Source organism: Cyclospora cayetanensis, unplaced genomic scaffold (genome assembly GCF_002999335.1).
Source record: "Cyclospora cayetanensis isolate NF1_C8 unplaced genomic scaffold, CcayRef3 CcayRef3_contig_167, whole genome shotgun sequence".
NCBI classification, from domain to species: Eukaryota; Apicomplexa; class Conoidasida; order Eucoccidiorida; family Eimeriidae; genus Cyclospora; species Cyclospora cayetanensis.
The window spans coordinates 20,449-41,363 of record NW_020312111.1 but is presented as its reverse complement, the minus strand read 5'-3'; the positions used below and the strand labels follow the sequence as shown (position 1 = coordinate 41,363).

The window sequence follows — 20,915 nt, the reverse complement described above, 5'->3', positions numbered from 1 at the left end:
GGTGCTTCTGATACCTCTCCGCGCACATGCGTCTCAGTTCTGCTACCTCTTTATCGATGGCCTCCTCGGGATTCTGGCTGCGGTCGTGTTGGGGATTCATTGGGGTACTGCTCGCTTCGGGGTGTAGTGACACCGGAGGGGGGCACCCGAAACTCGCATCTCTTGAAAGAGCCCTCAGGGGGACCTCTTGAGGAGATCCAAGGGCAGAGGCAATTCCGGCAGAAGCTGGAGGGAGAGAGAAAGCAACAGCAGTATGGAGGGGAAGCGGCAAGAGGCCGCCGATGCAGAGCAGTACAACGCAAGGCAAGGCAGAAAAAGTACCAACAATGGACGGTACAGCAACGGTAAGCATCAGTCAGATCCTGAAACTCTTTACAAGTGGCGCTAACGTGGAGGAGTGCGTGTGTGTTGGTGTAGGTACGTGAATGCATACAGTGACGACGCTAGTCGGCCGATGCCTTGTAGGATTTATGGCCTATAAAGCTGGCCAAGAAGGAAGAAGGCAGCAAGCAAACCGCCATTTAGGCTAACTTCCCTTTGAAAACTGGTGGAAACTGCGATGTTACTGCCTAGGCGCAATTCATAATCGTTGGGCGCGGCGTCTGTCTGCATGCGTTGGTACGCACAAAGGCTTGTGTTGCGTTTTGAATAAGAACCTGAAGTGTAAGAAGTGCACCATAGATTGGACATCTGGATCGTTTCCATTTTTCTCAATGTCTGCTGCCTCTGTTTCAGGTGCGTTTAAATGCTCTCGCTCAGATGCTGCTACCGGGCGGCCAGCCAAAGACTCTCCAGCAGTAGCATCAGCAATTGTATTCTTACAGAGATAAGCATAGCCATCAAGAGTGCCCAAGTCTTTGCCCAAGTGATTTCTTCTGTCGCACGCTGCAACCCAATGTCTTCTCTCCTCCGCATACCCTATAGGGTGCCTGCTACGTTCAACTTGGAGGGTGACTTCAGTAATACAAGTCCTCCTCAAACAAACGCTCAGGCCGAGGTGTATGTAGACAGTTGCCTCGCGTCCAAGTAGAATGCACAGTTTCCCATGACAATAGGCAGTAAGGGAAAGACCTAGAGGGATATCGCCTCAGGGGGCCCTTCCTCTCGCCGCAACAAGGGTTCCTTGCACCTTTTCCAAGAGTAAGAGACTGGCATGAGGGCTTTACAGGAAGCCGTATAGCGCTAGAGACAGTACATCGTCTACATGGCGAACTTGCACATCGATTTCGTTTTGTCCATGCTCCTTCACGGTTCCCCTCTGGGGTTGCCCTGAAGAGAAAAACACGGGAAGAGGCAGAAGTAGACCCTACGTGAAACCTACACATCTAAAGGCCTGCATGTGTAGTGTCTGACCACCGTTGGCTTCTCTCTGCGTCTTTACTCGAAGCAGCACGATGCCGAAAAAGCTGTATCACGCCAACCCCGAGGGCAAGGGTTACACTGAGGGCCTGGATACGAACACCAAACCCAAAACTAGAACTTTTGCACATACAGCGGATAGCGCACCACTAGCAAAAACAACACCCGCAGAAACAATGGAAGAATCAGGTTCTCCCGTACTACATCCTGGGGCGTGTGGCGCCTCGTGTTCTCGTCTGTCTTCTGTGGAGGAACTTCACCTGTGTGATTTGGGTGGGGTTTGTCTGGCACATTCTTTCGCATATCTCCGTTCTCTGCGTTACATATGGCTCAACCGAAACTGCCTGCGCTCCCTTTCTCCCCTTTCTCTTTGCTGTTACCTGAAAGAGGTATATGCCGACAACAACGAACTCTGCGCTATCCCTTCTCTCTCCGGCAGCCGAAACAGCTTGGAGATCCTGTCTTTGGCAGAAAACCGAATTCACAGTGTCGAAGAACAGTGCAACGCAGTTCACGCCTTTAAAAGACTTCGCACGCTCAACCTCCTGGGCAACCCCATTACTGCTGAAGCACGCTACAGGTATCTGCAGCAGCCGCAGCAGGAACACTAGCTGGAGCTACGCTTGCTGCAGAACGTGCAGAAAAGAAAAGGACGGACTTTGCTTAGCCACAAATCGCTATTTCGCGCATATAGCTATCTCTGCTGAGGCTGATGCTGTTTCTGACTAATCCCCGCAAACGCTCCTGCTAGCTCTAAAGCATTTTTTTTTTACTGCTGCTCCACAGGGCCCGCGTAGTGCAGGCCACAATTTCATTACAGCTGCTCGACTGCCTGCCTGTGACGGTGGAGGAGAGAAAGTCCCCTTCAGTCCTGCCACCCCCCAGAGGCACTCATTCAATCCCTAAAGCACCACGGTCAAACCAACTGCGGCAAGGGCAGATGCAAAAGGAAGCATCGGCTGCCTTTTGTCTCCAAAAAATGCCCGATCTCTCCCAGGCCACATTTTCTCCTTGCGAGGCTCACGTCCTTCGCGCCGCGGCATTAGCGGAAAAGCGGCAAGACCGTCAGTGCAGCAACAAGCCCACTATGGTGCAGCAACTTCTGCGGGGAACAGCTGAAGGAGATACAAATCAGAGGACGGTGCCTGAAAGTTGCCATCCTACTGACTCCCTCAAGAGAACAAGGACCAGATGTATTTGCAATAGCGGTGGCAGCAAAGTTTATGCTTTGGCTGACTGGCAACTGGAGGCCATTATCGAGAACCTATTAGCCCTTGGAAGTGCTGCATTGCGCAGCGAAATCAAGAACAACACGAGTATTGCTGGAAACGCTGCATCTGCTGCTGGCACCAGCCGTAGAATTAGCCGTATGGGGATTACCAAGCAATCAGGCGCAGAAGCAGTACGTCCGGCGTCAGCAGCACCAGAGGCCGCTTCTCTCCCCTGTGAGGAGTGGCGCCGCCTTTGTTTTAAGCTGCAGGAAGATCCATGGTTGATTGGAGCGAGCCTTTCCCCCGCTGCAGTCGGCGACTTTGATGCGTATCTACAATTCAAAGCGCTGGAAGGGGACCCTTCAGCTCTGGCAGGAGGAGGAGCTGCTGCTGCCGTTGAGCAGGCGACTACAGCAGTGGTAACAACAAAGTTGCCCTCAGCGACGACTGGGTCGAAAGCCCGCGCTGCCGCAGCGACAGCACTTGCTGCTGCTAATCAGCAGCAGCTGCTAGATAGAAAGGAGACATCAGTGGACGGTGAGCCACAGCGGCCCACGATGCTTGTTCGGGAGTTTCGAGAATGGCTACTTCAGCAGCAGTGGCAACCGAGAAACGCCAAACAAATCCGAGAAGCGGTGGAGTGTCTGTACAGCAAGGCCCAGCAACAGATGAAGCAACCACACAAGGCCCTCGCAACAGCAAGACATGTAATCCTAGCGTATTACGCCACAGAGCTTACTCCGTAGAAATGAACAACCTAGCGAGATGCTTTAAGAGCAAGGTAACCAGCGCCTTCGCGGGTTTGCTTTCTACGGTTGTGAATGAAGGCTATTGCATGTGCACATGCATGTGCGTTGGCAGGCAGTTCGTTTGGGCGCGTGTGCCGAGGCGCTGGAACTGGCGGCAGGCAAAGAAAGAAAGGAGATTGAACACCCGACGCATAAGAACCATAAACCGTAAACCCATACATCTAGATTGTCTTACCACTAAGCGAAAGGCCCTACGGTTTGCTATCCCCTAGATCCTAAACCGCACAACATCCAAAAACTTAGATGCTACTTGTTAATGCAATTGACTTCAGGAACTCCGAAGATTTTCTGCTGCTACCTCTCACGGGTTCCATAGGCGCTTCCGATTCCCGGAATGGCCATGAGCTATTTTTCTTGCCAGTTGCTATGGGCCCTTCACGTCCAGAACCTTAAACTCTGCACCCCAAAGTTAAAAGCCCCACATGCATTGGCCCTTGGGCATGCGCAATTTGTAACGAGCCTCCAGAGTGTTATTTCAAGAGTTGCTAGCTAGGTTTGAGCTGTTTGCTGCCCGCCTCCGTATGCTTTACGGGTGGGCACTGTCCTCCTGAACAAGGCTGTGCTTCTGCAGCAGTTCTTGCAGTGTTTGCTTTTTAAACATGTCCAAAAGGATATCTGCTCCTCCAATGAGTTCTTGGTGTATGTACACCTGGGGAAACGTTTCCCACTGCCCATACACCCGAACGGCTGCTCGCAATTCAGGATCCAAGAGGACATCCTGGTACGGGATTGAAGTAACACCGCACGCCTGAGCAGCAATAACACAAACCATGAATTTTAGCCGTAAAGCGGCCGTATTACACTTGGAGGCAACACAGTCAGGCGCGAACGACGCCGGGCCTACTTTGTACGACCAAGAACAGACCAGATGAAAACCCTTTATAGCAAAGCATGCAGCATAGGCATTCATTATATGCGCCTAGAGCGTAAATAGGGATGGGGCAGAAAGAGTATATAGTTCGAAACCTCAGGTGTATGCACACAACCTGCCCCTTCGTGCCTTGCTTTACTTACGCGTAGCACCTGTATGACAACCCTGCTGAATCCGCACTGGGGCTCTTCTGGTGACCCCTTGATAAATGCAAACAACTCGTTGTTTTTCACCAGCTCCGCCACCCGATCAAGGGCCTCGCGAGACACGGCTGATCTCGAGTTCGACTCATCAGGAGGGAGCAACAGGTTAGCGCCACCAGTAGAGGGCGAGACCGCTAGGGAGCCCCTGATCCCTGGAGACGCTGTTCCCTCAAAATGGGAGTGTACGCTCCTGCAGTCTGCTGAAGGGAGGCTTGAAGTAGCGCGAGGGAAATCAGCATAAAGCGCTGCTTTAGGGCCTCTTACAGTAAAGGCTTTCCCCAGCGAGGGCAACTGCAGCAACAGCAGCACCAGCAACACCCGCATGTGCTGCCGCAGCGGGTGCCCTTGATCTCCCTTCCCAGCCATGAGATGCATGCGACGATTAAAAAGACCCCTGGTTCTGGCAGAAGATGGAGCAATACAAGCAAGAGTGTTCTTGGCGCTCTCCTTCCTCCGTACCTACTGCCTCCCCACAACACTGCCAGCCTCTAGGCTGTATGACATAGTGTACAGCCCTATACAAGGGCAGTAAACGGCGTGGAGGCAGCACCGAGAAGCAGGAGACGAGTGTGTGTACCCGAAAGGGCCCTAAACAATATCGGAGGAACTGTGTATCTGCAGCCGACGGAAGTTGCTCGGGAGCGAATCCCGTCGAGTAGACACGAGGCAACTGAAAACGACGCGCTTTAGAAGTGCCAAAGGTCCTCGGTTCGTTAAAAATTGACTCAACCAAATAACACGTAATTCACAGCGAAAGGAACTAATGAATCACTGTGGACACTATGCAGACAGGCCGGGGACCTCGTTTGCGGTGGGGTAACCGGAATCAGTGGCGCCTCCGAGTTTAAATGGCTGCCCCGCCTTTGGAAGGGCCACAGAAAAGCTGGGTACAACCATTTAAGGAAAGAGCAACTGCCTTCAAGACACTGTGGATTGTCAACATCTCCCATATTAACCCCAAGTTACAACTGTGCAGAGTAAGAAATGAAAGAAGCGACAACGGCAGGATTCGAACCTACGCGGGCAGAACCCAATGCCTTAGCAGGGCACCGCCTTAACCACTCGGCCACGTTGCCGATATGCCGCCGCCAACAGATAGGCATCGACCTAAAATTTTGGAAAACATTCATAAATTCGCAAAACTTCTGCCTTCAAAATGAACAAGATGAATGTAATTGCTCCAAGAGGTGAGGGGATGCTAGAGCAGTATAGCCTAGTGGGCACCAATGGAATGTAGTCTGCGAGCTCTCAGCACTACGCATGACTTTGCAAACTTCACAAAAAGTCAGAAAAACAGTCTTCCTTTATGATCTCGTTGAGAACGTCACCCTCATTCACACGAAGCTAGTGGCATAGTAGGTTGGTACAAATACTTGAATTCTGTGGACCCGCGTTGCTGCCTTGAGCGAGGTGTACAGGCAGCTGCTTAAACGACGTCAATTGAGTTTCGACGAATTTCGAAGTGAGATTCACAGCTACTCGTGTGTATTTTGTTTTATGAAGTGAGGTAGAGTACGGCCCTAACAATCTGGCGGGAAAACATGAACTGTCATCCAGAGTCCCGGCCGTTCTCCTGGCGGATGGTTGTACTGGAAGATATGCAGTGAACATGAACACAGAATTACAAAGAACGACCCTATTGACTTTATTTGACTTCAGTTGTCGGCCTATCTAATTCTTGGCTTGCCTAACGACCGATCTAATCCTAGAATCCTAGAGCACACATTTCAGTGCGCCCTTATCCCCTTGTCTCTTCTTTCGTACGTTTATGTGGCATCGCTTTCAGGGACCGTTGTCATTTAACGCTTCCTTTCATGGCGTTATATATCAACTCCTTGTTCATGGGCAGCTGCACGAAGGATGGAGCAACGAACACCCAGGTAACAGAGAGGCACAACTCTATACGCCACACCAGAAGCGAGTCCTCCGATTCTGCTGCTAGGAAAAGGGATATACAAGGGTCGAGACGCCTAGAAAGCTCATGCTTCTGAGGGCGAGAGGCAAGAAACATGCAGACGCAACACTATACCACCTGGGTAGAAGGGGAGCAAAGATGCTGGCATAGCAGGAAAGACAAAAATGTCTATTTGTGGCGGGCCTACCTACACTTAAACGCTTTCTACTACACTAGTCATATCAAGCTTAGCAAATGATTAACTATTTATTCGGTCGGATCGTATCTATTATGATTTGTATAGGACAGTTAAGTCGCTAGACTATGCTTTTTTTGGGTGTGCCCCAGTTGCTAGCTACAGCTAGCTATGAATGGTTGGAACGCAAAGGGAGTGCAGAAACACTCACCCTAATTGTCCCTCCTCCCTCATCTAGGAAACTCGGAAGGCGCACTCAGGAGAAAGAGAAAGCTCTTCTTGGAAACATTGACTAACTTGGTATTAAGCGTGCACTTAATCCGCGATGAACTGTCTTCCTACGGAGACCATAGATGAACTGATACAGTTATTAGCACCGCATGGTCGATACCACTGCTCTCCGCTCACCCAGTAGCGGTGATTGCAGTGGGATTTCAGGTTTCCCTACAACAGCCGTCCGGCTTTGAGCAAGTCATTTTGTGATTCAGTAACTTGCCTGCCTTTGGCAACAGGCTGGGCGGAAAGCCCCTTTGGTGATGGAAGTGGAGGGCTCACAGCGCCTGTTGGGGCGGCAGAGGCAGGAATGTGAGCTGCTGTGAACGCAGCGTATCTTCACAACTGGTAGAAAACCACATTGTACCAGCCAAAAAGTTTAACGAATACGTCGATGAGACCATGCTGTCCAATAAAGTATGGCGGTCACTCTAAGGATGGGCAATCACTGGAAGATTTTATCAGCCGATTGAAAATGTTCCTCGCTTTGTGCCTCGGAAAGCAAAGGAACGAAGGCACCTTGCAGCATGCTTATTGAAGGGAGAGGCACTTTAATTGTGGCTCTACGCATGTACCGGAGGCCGTCTGCTTCGGGCACTACTACAGTTGACGCCTTTATACAAGCCCGCTGCTTCATTGGTTGTTAATGAGGAGAGTAGGTCAACAGCATGCTTTGGGATCATCGAGAAACAAGCAGGACACTCTATCAGGGAGTTGGTATCTCGATAAATATGAAGCTTTTGGTGCGCGAAAGTTACAGTGTTGACAAGTGGGTCCTTTAGCAGTGGTCCAGCTGGGGTTCAACCGAAGTACAATGTGAAGTAGCTGCAGGCTGGGCAGCCACTCAGCGAGTTATCAGTCGACCAGTAGGGCTACTGCAAATAGGGGACTACTCGATGTTGCATGAGCAAATGAGTGCACTTCCTGCGTCTTCAGACTACGGAAAGACAGCCAATTCGGGATCTTAATTATATTGGTGTGGGGCTTAGGACAGCACTCCTACTCTGCAGTCAAAGGTGGACGGCCAAATGAGCCAGAGTGACCCCACGTTCCCAGGCAGCTCAGACAGTCCCCCAAACCTCACTTACTGCTATTTAGGGAAATTGAGTCACATAATTTGTAATTGTAAAGGCGTGCAAAAGCCGAAGAACTTGAGCAACAAGAGTGAGCTCAGCGAAAGAAGGCTGCTTGGAAAGCAAAGGAAGCGAACCAGGGAAACGACATGTCTTCATGCACGGTGAGGCGCAGTGAGGGGAGGCACAGGGGATCGAACCATAGCTGGAAGTAGATACAACGCAGGTCGCACAAGTTGGCATTATTGGTGAGGAAGTATTTACATTCCTTGATACTGGATGTAACAGTGGACCAGTTACCTGAGGTGGCGGAGAATTGCAAGCTGCCAGGACTGGTTTTTAGCGCCCTCTTTAAGGCTCAGATTTTGTATCGGGCAGCCGAATGCAAAGATTGGCGAGGCCAGGAGAGTTGAGGGCTACTGGAAAGGGAGGTATTTCCGATAAGGATGGTGCGTGACGATCATGTTGAAAACGTGCACCATGACATGATCCTAGGCAGGCCATAGGCGACCTAGTGGAAGGAACGCACCTGGCCATAGCTGCTCCCTACGCAGATAGGTGTCATGAAAGAAACGTTAGACGACGGCACATAATGGTCTTTTCGACGCGGGCGACTTCATATATGGCGTGCAAAGTACAAAAGGTGCCTCAGCACGGTGAGTGCAAGAGCTTTGATGCGGCGCGCAACCCAGCAGCACACTAAGAGAAGGCAGTTCTGAGCGCGCATCCCCCTCTTCCTTGTTTTGAACCCGATTCTTTCTTGGAGGATTTCATTGAACTTTAAGTCGAGGGAAAACAAAACTGCGTAACCATCAATAAAGAGTTCGCGGATGTGCCCAATTGTGACCAGCCGCTAGCAAGCAGGCTCCACGTATGAGTCTTCCAGCGCGTCTAAGCCAGTGCCTCGGCTGGCCTCAAACTAATTAGGGAGCGCTTTATCGAAGGGTTCCGTAGAGAGACACGCAACTCCAGACTCAATGCGCACATGATCAAGTCTATTGAGTGTCCCTCTCAAACAAAGCAAGCACCCTCTTTCCGCCTCCGGCGTTCCTCCGACTTCCCAAGAAGAAGGCGAGGACGGCTGGAGTAGTGCACGGTACTGCACCCCTTAAAAATGCCAAACAGGTAGCTGCTCTTAGCATCTAGCACACATGCACACAACCCTGCGTCTCTTTTATCCAGCTAATGGCACTCTGCAGCAGCTGAAGTAGATGAACAACCAAGGCAACTGGTCACTTCCTGACCAGTTCCGAGCTATAAATGTGACTAGTGCAGTTTGAGGTGCCGACACGGAGCCTGTGGATCCCTACGTTTTTGTAGCTTGCGGACTGTGGTGCACGCGAGATGCAATGCACTTGGCCAAAATTGAGAGAGAGAGCCTCTCCCTCTCCCGAACAAAGTACACTCAGCAGCGAGCGCACATATCCACAGAGGCAGGCACGCCATCCAAGAGGAACCAGCAGAAGGGAGAGAGGAAATCCTTGTATCGGCAGCAGCGCAGCTGTTTCTGCATGCAGTGGCGGCAGCCCTAGCGTTCTTCGTACCGCTTAGATGGCCCGTATACGCCTTGCGAGACTCCTTCAAACACTAGAAAGTGTGCACCCCCGTCCAAATGAGAAAGCAGGCAATGGCTGCTGCTTGTGAGGCGCTTCCGAAGTCTTCCAGAAAACGGCGGAACTGCAGCACGCAGGCAGTGCCTGGAGCCCTCCGCAGCCAAGAGCAGACGCGTTGCTTTCTCGGCCCTATTCGCAATCGATGTTTATCGGCGCAGTAGATAGACTGTTTGATCTATTGTCTTTGTGGTTCGAGGAAAAGTGTGCATGCAAAGAGGCTCCTCCAGGCTTCTCTCCTCAGAAGCTCTCTATGCATTGCCTTCCCTTATTTATGTTTTTGATGTCAGCTTTGCTACTCCTTGCATCCTGTCTGCTTAGTCGTAGCAGTGTCTTCATGCTGCCGCACGTTGGCAGGCAGGGGTGCGAAGATTCGTGTGTCATTCCCTGCCAGCTTGCAAACAGCCTCTAGTCTAATTGAAGCTGCTGCTGCTCCCTCAGGGAGCCTCTGGTTGGCGTTGACAGCAGCACAATGACGATGCATGCTGCTATTCTAGATGGTATCGTGGGTGTCTGCCTGAACCCTAGACTTCCTTCACTCGAAGGCCTACAACGCCGCGATTCGCAGCCTAGTTCCCCACCCTTTTGCTCATGCCTTTGAGTGGCTGCCCACTCTGGCGAAGAAGGCTCAATAATTAGGCGAGTCGACCAAGGAGTGAAACTGCACCTTCCCTGCTGTACGTACACCCCGGCTCTGCCTTCCCTCCTAGACTTTCCCGGCCTTTGTCTGCTAAGTTCACGCTTTATTCCTTCATGGAAACGACGGGTAGCGGCAGGGAGTTGCAGAAGACACAAAAGCGCAAAAAAACAACCCAGCAATTAAGCAGCAAGCATCATGTGGGCTCCTTTAGCAAAACAAAACAAAACCGACCCAGTGCGCGAGACGTCAGGGCGGCCTTTCTCTGCAGCAGCAGACACAAACGCATGCCTGGCGGCTCTTTTTGAGACAATGCAAGAGTACAAAGAATAGAAAAAAACAACGAATTCCCCCTGCCTCCCAGCTGCACTTTCTGCCGTCTGGAGGGTCTACATGTCGCAAGGAGGTGCGACAGCACACTTGCAGGAGATTAGCGGTAAACAGCCCACTCTTCCTCGCAGCACAGAGACAGCGAAGGTCATGGAGGATTACAGGCAATCGAGCCAGAACCAGAGAGAAGAAAGGTGCACCAGCAGCCGTAAACACGGGAGCTTGAAGCAAAGGCAGACTGCAAGAAGCACAAGCCAAGAAGAAGGCGAGGGAAAACACGTACAGATAAAGGCTCGATGGAGAGATGCAGATCTCTTGGAATGCGTCTTTGCGTGCCTGAGAAGCTCTGCAACCTCCGTACAAAGGCCTGTATCTCGTGCTTCCGCTGCTGCTGCTGTTGCAGCAGCAGCAAAACTGGATCTTCCCCGCATACGGCTGCCACACACACCTCCTTGACGCTTAGGGAAGCAACGTCATGAACATCAGAAAAAGATGCGGTGAGGACGCACTCCTCAGCGGGAGAACTTGAGCCACTGTTTGTGCCTTTTTCAGGGGAAAAGGCCAACTGCCAGGTGTTAATTACTGCAGAAATACCCGTCTCGCTGCTGCTGCATGCAGGAGCAGCGACTGCAGCAGCATCCCAAATGCAGCACCGCGAGAGAAACGCTGGGGGACGACGATGGCACAACGTCTCTCCTCTTGCTGCAGCTTCTGCTTTTGCTGCTGCTGCTGCTTCTGCTGCCGCTGCTTCTCCACTTGCAATCCACCAGACTACAAATCCGGAGGATATTTCGCGGCAGGTCAGCAGTGCATGCGCTGCCTTGTGGGGCTGTTGCTGCAGCTGCGCCTGCTCTCCTGCAGCAGCCGCTATATCGGCGAGAGCAGCAGCAGATGCTGGCATCAGCTGGGCAGGGGCGGCAGCGGAGAGTCCAGGCATTTTCAGTGCAACAGCCATCGAGTCTGCGTTTGCATCGTGGCGAAAGCCGCTGCTCATTTGCCGTCTGAGCAAGTGCCAACAACGAACACACGAACGACCCTTAAACAGAAAACTCTCAAGTAGCACTTCGTGCTGCATGCACCGGCGATAGCGGCTGCGCTACACGCAGTGTACATACCGGAAGCGTCGCATCCTTGCGCGCACAGCCGCAAGGCGTTGCAGCAGCAGCTCAGTTTCGCGGGCTGCCTGTACAGCCCATACACACGTACAGACACCTTATGCTGTGTGCAGCATGTGCAGCAGCAGGAAAGGGGAAAAGGAGAAGGAGGAATATGAGAAGGAGGAATATGAGAAGGAGGAAAATGAGGAGAAAAAGGGGAAAAATGAGGAGAAGGAGAAAAAGGAGGAGGAGGAAAATGAGGAGAAGGAGAAAAAGGAGAGAAAAGAGAAGGAGAAAAAGGAGAGAAAAGAGAAGGAGAAAAAGGAGAAGGAGAAAAAGGAGGAAAATGAGGAGAAGGGAAAAGGAGGAGCGAAGGCAAGAAACAGACGTGCTGTTTAACAGCCAGCAGGAGATCGACCCTTTGCAGATAAATCTCCCCTGGTGATTTGAGGCTTTAATAAGCAGCTCGACAGCAGGCGGAGGTGGAGCAGCAACAGCTGACTTTGTTGCGATGCCGTCTAAGAACGTCTGTCTCAATTGCGAATTGCATTATGGCTTTCTGATTGCCGCTGCTGAGCACTTGGGAAATTTCTGACTCCAATGCGTTTGCTCGAGCTGCCAGTGCCTGCAGCTCGGTAGCCACGACCCCTAAAGAGGGGTACAGAGAAGAGAGCAGCAAAAAACATAAATGTAGACAGCAGCATATATATATATATACAGACATTAGCATATAATATATACATACAGATAGCAGCATATACATATATACAGACATCAGCATACATATATATCTATGCAGACAGTAGCAAATAATATATATATATATTTCCAGACATCAGCATACACACATATATACAGGAGGTTTTTTTTACATACAGATACCAGCATATATATATATCTAGACAGCAGCACACATCAACAGCAGCATATGATATATCTACGCAGACAGTAGCAAATAATATATATATATTTCCAGACATCAGCATACACACATATATACAGATAGCAGCATATACATATACACAGACAGCAGCATGTTAATACAGATATCAGCATAAATATATACATATATATATATCCAGACAGCAGCAAACATCGACAGCAGCAGCCGCAGTAGATAAGAATGACGTGGCGCAGAAGTTGGGCGTGGAGAGAAGGCATACGCCCAAGAAAGGGCAAAACATACACACACAGAGAGAGAGAAAGAGAGACACTCACAAGCGGCATCGCTGACAGCTGGAAGGTCTCTCCCGATAGCTGCTGCTTTCGCTGCCATGCTTGCTGCTGCATCCCCCGTCATAGGGTTGGTGCCTTTGCATGCTGTGACAGAAGCTTCCTCCGATGCGGGGGAGGGGAAGACAGCAGCAGCAGCGGCTGCTGCAGCATCTCCGGCAGACGAGGAGGCTGCAAGAGCAGCCGCTGCAGCAGCAGCCGCTGCTGCTGCGCCTGCTGCCAGCAGCTGCGCTCGCGAGGTAGCTGCATGCACCGAATCTTGCAAAATCATACTCGCCGCACTGAGCTGCTCCGACTGCGAGCAACAGCGCAAGCAAGCAAGCAAGCTGCGAATCTTCAAGCCGCCAGAGTCGAGACGCGCGCGAGAGAGAGACACACACACGCCTCCTTCGTTCCTTCCCGCAGCGCATGCAGCCCCAAACTCACCACAAATCCTCCGCAGACAAAGGCTTCGCCATCTTCATTTCTGCTCGCAGCCAAAGCGCACAAGTGCATGCGGAGACGGCTGTCGCCGCCGTCATCGAAAGAAGCAGAAAGATCAGAGGAAGGAAGCGCACAGCACACAGAAAAGAAAGCCAAAGACCTCTCCTGCATGCAGCCGTCTGAAGCTCTTACTTGAACAGCAGGCTGCCGATGGACGTCGTTAGGCTTTCGTGATGCTGCTGCACTTGCGGCGGAGAAGGCGGCTGCTGCTGCTGCTCTTGCTGCAGCGACGGAGCGCGCGTCGCCTTCTGCGGCTGTACGCACGAGCGGCAGCTGTCTGCGCAGACAGCTGCCGATGCCACGAAAGCCAAGGAGGCAGGTATACCAGGAAAAGTTGAAGCTGCTTTGTCTGCTGCTGAAGCGGGGGAGCATGATGAAAAACGAGCAGCAGCAGTAGCAGGAGCTGCATGCTCTACCTCTGGTTCACAGCAGTCTCCATTTGGTGATTCCATGGAGTCTGACGATTCGGCAGCAGCAGCAGCTGCTGCTGCTGCTGCCCACACACCCTTTGCCTGCTGCAGTGCTGCAATCGCAAAGCTCGTGTCTGCTTCTGCTGCCTCCATCAGGTGGAGTGCAGCAGCAACGTTCCGCAACAGTCCTGGTAACTGAAACACAGACACAGCGATCCTGTGCTGCTTCTATCGGCCACAAAGAGGTTTCATCATGCATATAAGATATATAAATAAATATATACAGGTGTGAATGAAAGTACATAAATGCACATATACATATACAAACATATGTATGTATATATTGGATTTTTGCTTCTATTGGCCACAAAGAGGTTTTCATCATGTAGAGAAGATATATAAGTATATACAGGTATGAATTGAAGTACATAAATACACATATACATATACATACATATGTATGTGCATATTCGATTTTTGCTTCTATTGGCCACAAAGAGGTTTTCATCATGTAGATAGGATATATAAATAAATATATACAGGTGCGAACTGAAGTACATAAATGCACATATACATTATGTATGTATATATTGGATTTTTGCGTCTATTGGCCACAAAGAGGTTTTCAGCATGCATATAAGATATATGAATAAATATATACAGGTGTGAACTGAAGTACAAAAATACACATATACATTATGTATGCATATATTGGATTTTTGCTTCTATTGGCCACAAAGAGGTTTTCATCATGCATATAAAAATATATAAATAAATATATACAGGTATGAATTGAAGTACATAAATGCACATATACATATACATACATATGTATGTATATATTCGATTTTTGCTTCTATTGGCCACAAGGAGGTTTTCATCATGTAGAGAAGATATATAAGTATATACAGGTATGAATTGAAGTACATAAATACACATATACATATATATATATATATGTATGTGCATATTCGATTTTTGCTTTTATTGGCCACAAAGAGGTTCTCATCATGTAGATAGGACATATAAATAAATATATACAGGTGTGAACTGAAGTACATAAATACACATATACATATACATATACATACATATGTATGTATATATTCGATTTTTGCTTCTATTGGCCAGAAAGAGGTTTTCATCATGTAGAGAAGATATATAAATAAATATATACAGGTGTGAACTGAAGTACATAAATACACATATACATATACATACATATGTATGTATATATTGGATTTTTGCTTCTATTGGCCACAAAGAGGTTCTCATCATGTAGATAGGATATATAAATAAATATATACAGGTGTGAACTGAAGTACATAAATACACATATACATATACATATACATACATATGTATGTATATATTGGATTTTTGCTTCTATTGGCCACAAGGAGGTTTTCATCATGTAGATAAGATATATAAGTATATACAGGTATGAATTGAAGTACATAAATACACATATACATGTATATGCATATGTATGTATGTATATATTGGATTTTTGCTTCTATTGGCCACAAATAGGCTTGCATCATGTAGATAAGATATATGAATGTAGATATATATATTTACATAGAGATGCATATACGTACAGATGTGCATGTATGTATGAATCTGAATGTATACAGATACATAGAGGCCGGAGTGCGTGGAAACGAACACACCCATGGGATTGAGACAAGTGCCAGGAATCCATTTTCCTGCTGCAGCTGTTGCTGCTGCCTCGTCGACGGCTGGTGTGATATCACTTTGGCAGTTGCGGTTGTATCAGTGTTGGCTTTGAAAGCCGCTGCAGCGGCTGGAGAAGTGTGGGAGCTTTCCTTTCGCGCAAGGCATCTTCTGCCGCCTCCTGCATTCGAAAGCGCCTGAAGATGACTAGGATAAGCACAAAGGCTCTTACCAGCAGCTGCAGCAGCTGCAGCAGCGTCAGCAGCAGGAGAGGCTTTGATCAGAAGTACAGCGAGAGAGTCACAGGAGCTGCTCATGGTGGCTGCTCGAACTATCAACTGCCGCTGCTGCAGCATCAATCGCAACGGAACTGTAGCCGTTGAAGGCTCCAGCTTCGCTGCACCGACGGAATCAGCTGCAGCAGCAGCAGCAGCTGCTGCTGCTCCTGCTGCCTCCTCAGAAAAGCATGCAAACAAGCCTGAAGCCGTCGGCGAACATCCGGCAGAGGCAGCCAGATATCCGAGACATTTCTCTCCTTCGTGGTGAGCAGCAGCAGCAACACAACACTGCTTGGTGGTTGTTGTGGCTGCTGCTCTTGCTGCTGCTGCTGCTCTTGCTGCTGCTGCATGTTTGCCCACTGGATCTCGGGCGTCGCGGTAAAGACGCCTTAGAGGTGTGGCGGCATTATTGAGTCTGACGTTCTCGCGTTCTTTGCTCCTGCTGCTGCTGTGGCAGCAGCTGCTGCTGCTGCTCAGCAGCAGCTGCTGCTGCGTGGCATCCCTCGGTGTGGGTGGGGTTGATGGACGTCTTCGCTTCGCTGGGGAAGCCTCCGCATGCAGCAGCGTTTTGTGCTGCTGCAACTGCGGTTGCATGCAAACAGAGGGCTGCGCGACGTGAGGCTGGGATACTTCTGTTGAACCTCTTGGCAGCAGCTGATCCAGCTGCAGTGTAAGGAGCGGTAGCAGCCCGTTCAGAGAGAGGCAGCAGCAGCCAGCAGCGTCAACGGAGAGGAGGCACTGAAAGGAGGGCTTGCTGTCAAGATGAGGTGGCTCAAGGATCACAGATGCTCTACTGCCGTGATCGTCTTTCCTTCCAGAATTCGCAATTTGCGCTGCAGCAGTGGCTGCTGCAGCAGATATATACAACGGTTCTGGCCGCAGCGCAGAAGCTGTGGCGAACAAGTCACTAGTAAGCACATCGTTGCCTTCCAGTAGTAAACGATCTACGCTAAGCCACTGCAGCGTTACCACTGCTGCTGGTGGTGGTGGTACTGCTGCTGGTGGTGGTGGTACTGCTGCTGGTGGTGGTACTGCTGGTGGTGGTGGATTCTGCTGTTGCGGCGTGTGCTGCAGCAGCATATCTAGCCATACCTTCTGCAGCAGCGTCCGCATCCAGGTGTCTTGTGCCTTCGCTCTTGAGAAGAGCAGCCGCAGCTGATACTCTTGCTGCTGCTGCTGCTGCAGTTGCTGCAGCAGCACCTGGTTGCTTAGCAGAAAGTTGTTCCCCTGCATGTCGTAGGCGCAGTGATCCTGCTCAGCAAGTTGTATTCGCTGCGGCTGCTGCTCTTGCTCTTGCTGCTCTGCGAGCAGCTGTTGCTGTTGCTGCCGCCGTTTTCCCTTGCGCGCATCTGCTACCCATGTTGCTGCATCATCTCCCGACTTGAGAAGTGTCTGCTGCTGCTGCTCCTGTAGGACCGTGCAGGGCCAGGCACTGAGTGCGTCTTCGTTGTCTAAGGCGTCGCGGCAGCCGCTGAGGCGTGCATGCATTCTTCTGCAGCCAACCATCCTACCGTCGCTTCCTCCAAGCAGCAGCAAACCACCACAGCGCAAGCCTATGGCCAGCGGGAGGGGATCGAGCCGCCCATTTTCGCCGAATGCCGCGCAGCTGCATTCGTCGGGGAGGCTCTGCCGCCAGAGAAGCTTCGGATCACCCTGCAGCAGCAGCAGCCAGACAAGCAACCCCAAAATCCAAACAAAAAAATTGCATTTTTCCAGCGTATAGTTTTTTTAAACCTTTTCTATATTTACTTTATTGTGCATTTTTTCGGGAGCTGACCAGCACGTCGAAGACCTCAGCACTCGGCCCTGTGAGGTGTCCTGACACCTGGAGAGACTTGAATTGCCGTTTCAACGCGTGATAGCGATCCGTCAGCTGATGCTGCTTCTCCCGAACCGCAGCAGCGGACGAATTGGAGGGGAACTGGCAGCAAATGAGGCGGTCGGCCTCCTCCAGCAGCCCCCGTAGTGCCTCTAGAAGAGCCACATGTTCCTCGTGGAGGGAGGCAGCGGAAGGCGCTGCTGCTGCTGCTTCGGCTGCTGTTTGTGCGGGGGCGTCTGCTGCAGTCGAGGGGCCAGCGACAGCTATAGCCAACAGTTGGCGGGACTGTTGCTGCTGTTTGTGCTCTGTGGAGGCAAAGACAGCCGTCTGTATGCGTTCTTTGCTGCCACGCCTGTAGGGGAAGCGAGCTGGTCGCCACTGCATCGCCCTCGGGCTCGTGCACACGCTTCTCAAAAAGTCAGCGCGGACAAACGCTTCAGAATTCAAATGCCTTTGACAACCTGTGTGGAGTTGAAAATCGCCGAAACGGCGAACACTACAAAAAAGACGCCATGGGAGCCCCCGATTTTTTACGGTGCGTCAGGCTTGAGGCGTGGAATTCCGGTTACGGAGAGTCCTGTTATGAGGAAATACAGGAAAGGGGTTCTACGGAAATTGCAAATAACCAAAAAAATAGGACGAAGGGCTGTGGGTGGTGTTTGGTTGGGGGCTGATCGTTCCATGGGCGCATGTGCATGCGCAGCTCAGGCCCGAAACTGTCTGGAAACGGCATTGAGCAGCCGCGTGATAGAAACCTTATAGCCAACTGTCTTGGAGGGCATCTGCGCCCATCTGTGGTGTTAACACATCTCCTCACTTTGCGATTGGGTTGTCGGAGTGCGGGAGGTTAGAAGGCCCCATGCGCCACTGAAGCCGTACAGAATGCTGAGGCACCGCAGTCTCTCTGCTCTGGTTTGGCATGGCAGGCTGTCTCAATCTGAGAGGTTCTTCCCGTCCCGCATGTGTGGTCGCGTCTGCCGGGCAGCTGCGCTACAAAAGCGGTGGGCGGACTCGCACTGTGTCGGCAATTCACGCAACTTTCCATCTCATCTCGCAGGAGGAAGCGGAATTTCTTGAAATTACAGACTCAGTACGCACCTTATGGAAAGCGGTTATAGGCTTTTTCGAAAAGGCTCCTAGTTTTCCTCACAATGCCAACCCAAGGGGTTCGCCATGAGGGCGGGGAAGGGCCAACACGCACGACCGTCCTTATAGCTACGCTCGCTAGGCTCGACGAGAAATTCCCAGCTAGTTGCACATAGCGTCCAGCGTACTCCTTGTAGGGAGTTCACTCTCTGTTCCGCGCAGATGCAGATGTGCGAACAGCCACACCAAATTCTCGTTTCGACTCACTTTTTCTTAACAGGTGTAGCTAGGGTTGTACAAAGTGTCAAAATGTATTATGGCCAACTATGTACCATGGCAGTAACGCACGAGAAGCAGGGAAGCCCTGCTGCGGTTGCTGCGGCGGGGAGAAGCGCAGCAGGCAACAACCTGCAGTCTCATTCCAAAGGCTGTACATACACCTCAAGTAGTCACCCGCACCTTGGGTGGGCGAGCTTGTAAGACTTTGCAGCGGCCAAGATCTCGGCATCTTCGGCATTAGAAACAGCCTCATTTTTGTTGCCGCTGCTCTTTCTGCCGCTCTTCCTGCTTTGCCACGTTTATGGGTAGTCGTATCACCAGGGGAGGTTCTTTCCGTTCGACGGCAAGCCGCACGGAGGCGACCTAAAGCCTAGTCCAGGGTCGCTTAAGTGCAAACTTGCACATCGCCAGCGTAAATACAGTCGCATCACGTTCAAGGACCGAAAAATCCTCTTCCAACGCTATAAGTGCTGCACTGCAAACCCGTACCGTAGCGTCACCACCCCGTCCAGCACGAGCAGGGATGCTTAGAGCTTCAACACGGCCCTTGCTCTTGCATAATCTCTTTCTTTCTCTCCCCCTCTCTCCTCTCTTTTTCTCTCCCTCCCTCTCTCTCCTCTCTTTTTCTCTCCCTCTCTCTCCTCTCTTTTTCCTCCCTCTCTCTCCTCTCTTTTTCTCTCCCTCCCTTGCCTCTATCTACAATGAATAAAGAACTCCGAGGGAGGCCTCTGAATCAACAATACCCCCCTCACTGCATCCTCACTGGCGATACCGCCTGCAGCTGTTGCTGGAGGTGCGGCGGAAGTCGATCCATGTTCCCCAGCGCTCTCCGTGTCAAGCGCAGCTACTCGCCCTTCCCTCGGAAGAACGCCTCCTGGAAAGAAATCCACGGGTGTGAAAAACACGATTTGCTGCAGCTGCCGCAACTGCCGTGCGGCGAGCTGCAAAGGCAGCAAGCCTCTGTGGGTCCTGAGGAGGAGAAACAGGCATAGACACTGCGTTCGCGTGGCTGCCTGCGACGGTAGAGGGAAGGAAGGAAGGCGTGTCTATGATCGAGCGTGGGGAATATTTAGGATGAATGGGGCTAGAGTCAAGGCTTCAAGCGGCTTTTACAGGAAGCAGGCTTTGTTGCACCTGTGGCTATCTGCATGCACAAGCCGAAGGACGCGCAGATTGGGAGATGCAGCGCGAAGCAAGGGAACCGTCGATTCCGAGAGCAGCGGCAGCTGCAGCTCCTCCAGCAGAGGCAGGGGGCAGAAACCCCTTTCCTCTGCTGCCTCTGCAGCAGCAGCAGCTGCTGCTGCTGCAGAGGCATCGTGATTCAGAGCACCTGCTGGAGCCTCTCGCTCCGTCACTTGTGTGCCTTGTTGTTGCTGCTGCTGCAGCAGCTGCAGCAGCGCAGCAGCAAAGAGACGCGTAGTTGATATCGTGACTTCGTCATCGTCACAATCGGCATGCACAGATAGGCTTCGTAGAAGTGGACATCCTCGGAGCAAGCACCTGAAGCCGCAGCAGCACCACATTCCCATAAAAAGCGCTGCAGAGCTCTCCGCAGAAGGTGCTCTGAATGCGAAGTGCTCCTAACAGTGCTGCGTACCAGATACGGAGAAGCTTTTTCTTAGCGCCCTTATAGTGCTGCCGCTGCTTACCAGAGTTTGTGCTGCTGAGGGCATACGTCTGCCCAGTGGAGCTTCAGAGTCTCTAGCGACGGGAAATGACACTCCGGCTCACACCTACACAAAAACACATACACAGATATATTCTAGATATCATAAACATATGAATAGAAACACACCAAGCCGAGTCGTCTTGCAGTCACCAGGCTACGCGAAGCGCTCGAGGCAGTCAAGTGTTGGACGCGCTGGCAGGATGCGGGAGGAGGATCGCCGTGAACGGATAGCTTGCTGGCTAGCCAACCTTTGCCAGATGAAAGAAAGCGAAGTGCTGGCTAATTAGGTGTGCACGCACGTCAGTCGCGCAGCCAGCAGGATGACGGGAAATGGACAGTCTACAGGGGAAGGAGAAGAAAGAGAAGAAGAAGGAGGATGAAGCAGAATAAGGAGGAGCAGAAGAAGCAGTAGTACAAC

The 20,915-nt window shown here is 51.1% G+C and overlaps 3 protein-coding genes and 1 non-coding gene across 4 annotated transcripts; 1 reads left to right on the top strand and 3 right to left on the bottom strand.

Annotated features, from left to right (window-relative positions):
• The first annotated feature begins 1,394 nt into the window (after nucleotides 1-1,394).
• Nucleotides 1,395-3,316, top strand: LOC34617477. Its single transcript, XM_026337140.1, has 2 exons — nucleotides 1,395-1,928; nucleotides 2,180-3,316. The coding sequence occupies exons 1-2, from the start codon at nucleotides 1,395-1,397 to the stop codon at nucleotides 3,314-3,316; spliced, it is 1,671 nt and encodes a 556-aa protein (XP_026192925.1).
• A 589-nt stretch (nucleotides 3,317-3,905) lies between these two features.
• LOC34617476 (uncharacterized monothiol glutaredoxin ycf64-like) lies at nucleotides 3,906-5,403 on the bottom strand. The gene is made up of 3 exons (XM_026337139.1): nucleotides 5,367-5,403; nucleotides 4,394-4,701; nucleotides 3,906-4,127 (listed from the first exon to the last, which is right to left on the bottom strand). The coding sequence occupies exons 1-3, from the start codon at nucleotides 5,401-5,403 to the stop codon at nucleotides 3,906-3,908; spliced, it is 567 nt and encodes a 188-aa protein (XP_026192924.1).
• A 44-nt stretch (nucleotides 5,404-5,447) lies between these two features.
• On the bottom strand, nucleotides 5,448-5,529 carry Trnas-gcu. Its single transcript has one exon. It is a non-coding gene; the product is annotated as a tRNA-Ser (tRNA).
• Nucleotides 5,530-10,318: 4,789 nt separating this feature from the next.
• LOC113147240 (trans-splicing factor Raa3, chloroplastic-like) lies at nucleotides 10,319-17,847 on the bottom strand. The gene is made up of 10 exons (XM_026337138.1): nucleotides 17,426-17,847; nucleotides 17,078-17,250; nucleotides 16,138-16,534; nucleotides 15,978-16,032; nucleotides 15,363-15,737; nucleotides 13,525-13,884; nucleotides 12,936-13,130; nucleotides 11,329-11,502; nucleotides 10,871-11,064; nucleotides 10,319-10,427 (listed from the first exon to the last, which is right to left on the bottom strand). The coding sequence occupies exons 1-10, from the start codon at nucleotides 17,845-17,847 to the stop codon at nucleotides 10,319-10,321; spliced, it is 2,454 nt and encodes an 817-aa protein (XP_026192923.1).
• Between the last annotated feature and the right edge of the window lie 3,068 nt (nucleotides 17,848-20,915).

Bases quoted from the DNA above. Each gene is read 5' to 3' on its own strand.
- LOC34617477 (XM_026337140.1), top strand. From the start codon at position 1,395: ATGCCGAAAAAGCTGTATCACGCCAACCCCGAGGGCAAGGGTTACACT. The intron at 1,929-2,179 runs GCACGCTACAGG...ATTTCATTACAG, and splicing joins GCAACCCCATTACTGCTGAA to CTGCTCGACTGCCTGCCTGT.
- LOC34617476 (XM_026337139.1), bottom strand. From the start codon at position 5,403: ATGGGAGATGTTGACAATCCACAGTGTCTTGAAGGCA. The intron at 4,702-5,366 runs GTTGCTCTTTCC...GAGGCCCTAAAG, and splicing joins TCCACAGTGTCTTGAAGGCA to CAGCGCTTTATGCTGATTTC. The intron at 4,128-4,393 runs GTAAGTAAAGCA...ATTGCTGCTCAG, and splicing joins TTGTCATACAGGTGCTACGC to GCGTGCGGTGTTACTTCAAT.
- LOC113147240 (XM_026337138.1), bottom strand. From the start codon at position 17,847: ATGCAGTGGCGACCAGCTCGCTTCCCCTACAGGCGTGGCAGCAAAGAA. The intron at 17,251-17,425 runs GCTGGTCAGCTC...CGACGAATGCAG, and splicing joins AGTGCTGAGGTCTTCGACGT to CTGCGCGGCATTCGGCGAAA. The intron at 10,428-10,870 runs GCTGCAACAGCA...AAGAGCCGCCAG, and splicing joins GAAGATCCAGTTTTGCTGCT to GCATGCGTTTGTGTCTGCTG.